This window comes from Egretta garzetta, unplaced genomic scaffold, assembly GCF_000687185.1.
Source record: "Egretta garzetta isolate BGI_Z169 unplaced genomic scaffold, ASM68718v1 scaffold62, whole genome shotgun sequence".
Classification (NCBI taxonomy): domain Eukaryota; kingdom Metazoa; phylum Chordata; class Aves; order Pelecaniformes; family Ardeidae; genus Egretta; species Egretta garzetta.
The window spans coordinates 746,755-754,547 of NW_009258947.1; the positions used below are offsets into that span (position 1 = coordinate 746,755).

Genomic DNA, 7,793 nt, shown 5'->3' on the forward strand with positions numbered 1-7,793 from the left:
GAAAGAGAGGGCCTAACTACCTGTGTGTTTGCTCCTGCTCCTAATAATTTTACTCTTTCCAAGGAGATTAAAGTCTTGCTCTTTGAACTTCTGCGTCAGATCATAAGCATGGATGTCCCCACATCAGTAACAGGCAACCTTGGAAGCACGTGCTTTGGGATACTTAGTGATGGCAGAGAAATGTCAGTATTCAGCAGTGGCAAAGATTTGAAGAAGTATTAAAAAAATAGCCATTACAAAAGAAGGCTTGGAAATCCTCATACAGGCTAAGCAAAGAAAAATGTCTTATTATTCATACTTTAACAGCCCCTGGGAGGGTGTTGAAGTCTTAACAGTATCAATGCAAAGGGAAAATTCTCAGCTCAGCTCCGCCATGATGAAAATAACGACGAAAACCTACTCTCCAAAAAGCACCAGAGGCTGAAGGAAGAAAAACCGCCTTATGCTCTCCCCCACCCCAAATCCTTTGTTACTTGGCAGACTTGTGCACAATATAGTGGAGAAATAACACTGTAAAATAAAAAATGATGAAGTAAAAATGTAGACGTTCTTTCTTTTAAAAAGGTCAGTGCAAGAAATAGAAATCGGCCTTTTAGTCACCATGCAGGCCTGGCTCATGACCTGAGGGTAGATCACAGCAAGAACTCATTGAGAGTGAAAGACTATGGTCAGGAAAGAGTATTCAGAGGTGATGGTGAGATTTGTGAGAGTGCAAGAAAAGATGCTAGTAAGAAAACTTAATATGAACTAATTTGTGATCTGAAAAAATCTCAGCTGAGACAATAATTCAGATTGGCAGGGATTGAAATATTTATAAAACGGAGCCTGAAGAACAAGGATAATTGACCTCAGAGGGAATCACAGGGAGCTGGCTACTGAGTACTAGGACCACTTTGATATATTACTATCATTAGTGCTGGCTTGGATCTTGTTCCAAAATAGTCTACATTATTTTTCACTTTATCCCATCACTCCTTTCAAGGTGTCCACAGGACGTGAGAGAATAATAATGATTCTTGACAAAATTCTAATAAGAAAATGCAGCTGAACTATCTAGTAGTGCATATGCCTGTGTAACTGCTGCAGCGCTTTAACTATTGTTCTTGCCTACTCCTTTCTGTTCTTCCAACAGACCCTGTGTGATAGGTAGAAGAATGAAAATATTTTTAAAATTGCTGTTCATTAGTAAGAGGCAAATTCGCAGGTTTCAGGAAAACATCAAAAAAATGTTCACGTAGGACCACCTTGTGAGCTCTGGAAAAGGGTCCAGTGCTGGAGCTGTACAAGTGAACGGGAAGAATGTGTCAGTGTTGGAACTGTGGATGGAACCATTTGAGCCATATCTAACACCAGACTTTGGTCATGCGCGTGACTCTACAGTTGGCTCTTCAACTACTTCTACAAAACCTTACTGAGGGAAATGCCAGCTTGCACAGTCAGTTGCAGGACGGGGGTCTTATATCTAATGGTTCTGTAGAGTGTCTTTGGTACTACCAAGTGAGTAAGATAAAACCACAGACCACAACTTTATCCTAGCAGATTTCTTATTTAAGCAGCCATCTAGAAGAAAAGATACTGAAATTTCTTACTTTCTTCAGAAAGATCATTTTCTTCTGCTTCTCTTTCCATTTCTTTACACCATCCTTCCATTCTCTTAGTTTCAGTATGTAGCAACTTCATAAACCAAGATCCATCCCGTCGACAAGGAGACATTCGACCAGTCTCGACTGTCTCAATGGCTGGCTCTAGCCAGGGTTCTGGTGGTGGGAGGTTTGAGGTGTCAACCGGGGTCCTATAATCTTCTCTGTAACTGAACAGTCCCTGTGTCCGTACAGTTCTCACTGCGCTGTATTGGGTGGGTGTGCTGGGCTCTGAGTGCTGCTGGAACGATGAGCCAAACTGAAGTCCCTTGTCCTCCATGGTGATGTGTCCTGGAAAGCCTTCCAGTTCCAGGTCAGCCTGGACAGCTGCTGTTACACTGTTTGAGCGCTTGAATCGTCCGTGTCTTGGTGAAGAGGGAAGAAAGAAAAGAGGTTAAGACATATAAATACGTAGGTGATTATGCAGAGGCACAGAATAATGCTTCAGTGAACAGATTCTCTTTTTCTCCTTGGACTTTATGCTGAATATTTTTTCTTTGTGCATGTCTCACTAAAATAAGACATTGAGTAACAACAGAGAGGAAAACCAAAATGCATAGTGTCATAGTTGATCTGAGCAAAGATACAAAAGAAAATCATTTAAATTATCTCTGGAAGCAAATATTGATTTATTCTCATACTACAAAATGTCATGTACCATTACTAAATGAACTGGCAATAACTAGCAAATAACTAGCAGAACTGCAGGGTTACATCTCCTGATAGAAGTCTGTAGAGTACATGTATAAAAAAATTTTGCATATTAAGAATTGCTATTAGATAAAATCTAAAAACCTAAAAATAAGTTAGGACTGTTGAGAATCCTTTAATAAAAGAAAAATAGTAGCAGCAGGTTTAAGACTGTGGTATTTTTTACTTGCCTCATAGGGTGGTCATTAAATGTTGATTTTCTCTTGTGGTATGCCACCAAATAATGACATTGTAGAAAAACTTTATGTTAAAAAGTTAGATAGAGAAGCAAAGATTATTTGTGAAATCTTTTAAATTACTTCTAGTCAATGATGGTAAAAGGCAATTAGCAGCCAGATACTGTCTGACAGCTGCCATGAAATGAGATAATGGTCCCTGTCCAGTACTTAACAGGCAGTGCCTGCCAGGGACAACCTGTGGGTCAGTACATTGGCCAGCAGTTTTATGAAGCTAGAGGAGGACTGATCAAGTGTAAAAGCTGATTCTAGTTTAGGATAAGGTTACCATGGGTTACATCTTAACCATTATATCCCCCTATGTGGACTGGGAAAGCCTGGATCAGCATGAGGGGTCCTATCAAAGGAAGAGTATTCCAATATACAGCTCTTTGTTCTGGCAATAATGAAATTATATCAATCCACTACCTTAATTTAAAACTTTCATTTCCTTCCCTGCAATTAAAGACTGGAAAGTTAACTAAACATTAAGCAACTGCTAAGTAATCTCTACAAATTTTACCAATGACCAACATGCATATAAAAAATTTGGCTTTGTGAATTATTTAGGGGCAGCGCTTGCCAGATGTTTGTTATTAACTCTGTTTACAAATGTGCATTCTGTTATGAAAGACTACAGATTTTTGTACATGCTTGAATTACCGTTTTTCATCTTCCACTTGTACTCCAACAGAGTGGTATTCCCGTAGGCCTCGGCTTTCAGTATCTGAATCAGTTGCTGTTTCCACCTAATTCAACACAAAAGATACATCTGCAGAGTGAGCACCGGCAACTCAGCACTATTTCTACCTGCACTCATTCAAAATTAATTATATATTTCCTCTCTTACTGCTAAGAAACACCTGGCACAGTAAAATAAATGAAAAAAGGTATTCAGCCTGGTATCATTGTTTGGTGCTGTGTTTTATAAAGCTTTGCACAAGTACTTCTGTTCTGCTATGTAATTCCGTATTTCAAACCTAAACAGATGTAATTACTCAGTTCAGTGGAAGCAGGGAGTAAGCTTGGTCTGGAAGAGCTGTTCTTAGAATGAAGAATCCACAGGATAGCCCCTTTTTATATTACCATAAAACAGTCTCATTATAGTCCTTGATTTACAAAATAAAATAAAATCTCAAGTAGCCCGATAAACTTGCAAGTGATAAAAAGAAATGCTGCAATGAAATTTTATCGACAACTGCGTTGACAAATATAGAAGCATTTAAATGATGTGAGGGATACAGCAGAATGCCATATCTCACCTTTTTTAATAACATGGTCCTGAAAATGCTATATCAAGCAAGTAATTTATGCACTTTTTATAGTATTCCCATCTGAAATACACTTACCGAAATATATTCACAGTAGAGTTTTCTTCATAACTGAGACCACATTGCTTTTGCAAGTTTCTGTGGGATTTTATATAACACTCCCCCCCACCACACCGCCCTCAAGTCTTTGACACAGACATAACGAGTGCTGCAGTATGCAAATTATTCTGAATCAAGGGAGAGTCAGAAAAAAAGAAAAGGAGTAGGACTGATTTTTCCTTTCAAATTATATTTTCACAGTTAAATCAAAAAAAATAGTATCAGCAACCAGTTTTTCAATATGCAATACTCCATGTCTGAATTCAAAGAGTATATCCTATGATGAAGACAAGACAACTTTTCCCCTTGGAGCAACCACAGACACCTCTGGAAGGAGCCCAATGCGCTTTGCAGCTGTCTCTCAGCTGCACAGTCCCAATCCCACCAGGTTTCTGGAAGGATGCAGAGAGAAAGGGGAAGGAGGTTGGGAAGTGAATGTACATGTGGACTATGCTTCTTGAAGAAGCTGATTGCTAGTAACTTCTCTTTCCATCTTCAAGCTGTAGCTGCATGTACATTTGCATGGAAGGGAATTCCAGCCAGTAATCAGTACACGTTCATATCTACCTGGGTGCGGGTCTTGGAGATGTTCATGAAAACAGCTAATGCAGGAACCCTTTAGTAAATGTTACTAAAGGGTTTGCCGAAAGCACTGGATATCAGCATATCAAAGAGCATGCTTGAACTGTACGTTGGAGTGTCAGGCACAGGTTTGCCGAAAGCACTGGATATCAGCATATCAACTGTCAGGGAAAGACACATTTCCCAGCAATTCCATTTATTCTGCATCAGGTCTGGGAGAAAGAGCAGGCTGCTGTCTGTTTCCGCCTTGACAGTTGCGTAGAAGCTGGCAATGTTCGCTTGGACAGGCAGCGCATTGAGAGAACTAAGATATCAGACTTGGTAACAGTCTCCAAGATTTGGTGTTGTCAGTATAAAAAGAAAGATCCCTCTTGATGTTGGCAGTGAAAAAAAGTCTCAACCACAGAGGTAGGCAGCCTGGGGGGAAAAAAAACCCACAACCACCAACCAAAAAACAGGCAAGTTGGTTTCCTAGTTAAGGTGGGTCTTGGCTGCAAGATGGGTGAAAAGCTTAAGCTGTACTTGGAGGGTCACCCTCTCCTGAAAGAGCATTGCTGTAAGTAGAACAGCCATAAGGTCCCATTTCTTAGTGCAAGAGATATCTATTGGGGAAGACCCCCTTATTCATAGCATAGAAGGGTCCAAAAGAGTCTTGAATAATAAGTCCATGTATAAGCGAGGGACTACACACTCACCTAGCCCTTTCAGGGATGTGAGAAAAGCTGTGTATAAAACATCTTCATTAGAGACAGGTTCGTTTTTCATTAGAGGAGAAATGAATTAACTGGGCCAAGAATGAGATACTCATCTAGCCTGTTCAGGAGGAGCAAAGAGGCAAGTTACACTTGCAGCCTTGACTACAGTGATGAGAGCTCACTCAAATATGCAAAGACATGTTTTGAAGAGTCAGCTTATTCTCAAAGGGAAGGGAGATGGTAGGTAATGAATAAGAGCAGAAAACATAAATGCTTAGGCTGTGTCTCTTGGGTGCACCTGTATGAGTGCTAGCAGGAAGATGATGTCCAAGGTAGGGAAACATTTTCTGGAGGAAGCTGTTTGATGTTGAAATCCATAGCAACATCAGGAGTGGTCAGGAAGCCCAAACTGTTGCTAAGAGCTATTGGGCTTCATCCCCAAAGCAACCAGAGTCAGTCTGAGTTAAAACACATAATTCAGGAGCTTGCTGAGTTTAAACTGTAGTAAATAATGCCATCAAAAGGCACGTCTTCAACCAGGGATTTTGTCTCCTTCTGGAGATAAGAAGGCTAGAAGATTTTGTTAAAGTTGCAGAGACCATGGCCTTCCAAGTTCTATCTGATGCATTGTGTAAGATAAGTGAAAAAGCCAGAGAAGTTATCCCGATCTCAGACAGAGTCGCTATAAAGCACTTATTGGAGGAGGAAATTAACAAAGGAGACTGTAATTTCTGTTATTAAAGAACAGAAAGCACTTGGCAGTTTGGAAAGTGACACTGGAGGGATGCCTTGATCTCAAAATCAAGCTTTCTTCCTATGTTCAGAAAATGCAGTGGTTATTAAAGTAGGTGATAGTGATATAGGAAATCCGATGTCATGAGCATTTCCAGTCTGTCGTACTGGTAGTGAACAGGCAGGAGACATAACTACTGAGGAATGTAAGTGGGTTTCATCATGGCTTTACAGGCTTGGCAAAAATAGTCAAATATCTGGTAGTGTTGATGTCAGGTTATGGGAACGTTCAGTTTCATGCATTCTCCAAGAGGATCATGAAGGCCTGAGCAATTTGTTTCCTAAGTCACGGAAACAGTGCTGGCTGTGACAGAAAGCAGAGGATGAATCTTCTGCAGAGTATGTGTTCAAAGTGAACACAGTGGAAGGTAACTATGTAATCAGGCTCTAACTTCACAGTGTTCCAGTGACGAGTGTAATATGTCTCAGGGCAGTGACACAGGGAACAGGGTTTTCCTTTTATATCTCCTGCCTCAGAAGTTTGAAGTATAATGGACAAAACTGTCAACCTGGACATTATGAACAGTAGGTAGTCAGGGTGATTTTGAGACTGCCTCTCTCCCCTTATAGAAGCATGAGAAAATGTCAAAGTGTCACGACCAGTTAGCTAAATGTTGGAATAGAGACTGGGTATTTGTGCACAGCCTCACATGGCAGTGCTTCTGACAAGGTCTAATGACAGTGTAAAGGAGAGTCACAGTGTAACTGATCATGAATGGCAATCCCAAGGCATGAAAAGAGTCATTGACTCTATTGGTGCTCTTGAGGCTTCTTCATGCCAGGTAACATGCTGATGCTGATGGCATGATGAAGTCAGTACACCTGGATTGCTCTGGACCACAGCTGGGACTGTGTTGGACAGCGAACACGGCTTCACTAAGGGCAAATTTTGGCTGACAAATTTGGTGGATGCCTTTTATGGGGTTACAGCATTGGTGGATAAGGAAAGAGTGACTGGGACATGGTCAGTGGGATTGAGTGCATCTCTCAGCAAGTTTGCACACACCACACCAAGCTGAGTGGTGTGGTTGATGATCTAGAGGAAAGGGATGCCATCCAGAGGGACCTTGACAGGCTAAACAGGTGGGCCCATGTGAACCTCATGAAGTTCAACAAGGCCAAGTGCAAGGTCCTGCACCTGGGTTGGGGCAATCCCAAACATGGATACAGGCTGGGCAATGAGTGGATTGCAAGCAACCCTGCAGAGAAGAACTCGGGGGTACTGGTGGATAAAAAACTGAATATGAGCTGGCAATGTGCACTTGCAGCCCAGAAGGCTGACTATATCCTGGGTTGCATCAAAAGAAGTGTGGCCAGCAAGTTGAGGGAGGTGATTCTTCCCCTCTACTCCATTCTCATGAGACCCCATCTGGTGTACTGCATCCAGCTCTGGGGCCCCCAGCATAAGAAAGACATGGACCTGCTTGAGTGGGTCCAGAGGCTGGGAGAGTTTAGCCTACAGAAAAGAAGGCTCCAGGGAAACCTTACAGTGGTCTTTCAGTACTTAAAAGGGGCCTACAGGAAGGAAGGGGAGGGACTCTTTTTCAGGAAGTATACTGATAGGAGGAGGGGGGACAGAGGGTAGATTTATGTTAGATATTAGGAAGAAATTCTTTACTGTGAGGGTGGTGAGACACTGGAACAGGTTGCCCAGAGAAGTTCTGGATGCCCCATCCCTGGAAGTGTTCAAGGCCAGGTTGGACGAGGCTTTGAGCAACCTGATCTAGTGGAAGGTGTCCCTGCCCACGGCAGGGGGGGTGGGACCAGATGGTCTTTAAGGTTCCTTCC

General features: G+C 41.8%; 1 protein-coding gene across 1 annotated transcript in view; it reads right to left on the reverse strand.

The window, feature by feature from the left end:
* The window catches only part of DLGAP2 (DLG associated protein 2), an 88,401-nt gene that overhangs the window by 15,299 nt on the left and 65,309 nt on the right, over nucleotides 1–7,793 (reverse strand). The window contains exons 6-7 of the mRNA XM_035889903.1: nucleotides 3,230–3,315; nucleotides 1,590–2,005 (exon numbers count right to left, since the gene is read on the reverse strand). Coding sequence (XP_035745796.1) covers nucleotides 1,590–2,005; nucleotides 3,230–3,315 — 502 coding nt within the window. The remainder of the gene's footprint in view (nucleotides 1–1,589; nucleotides 2,006–3,229; nucleotides 3,316–7,793) is intronic.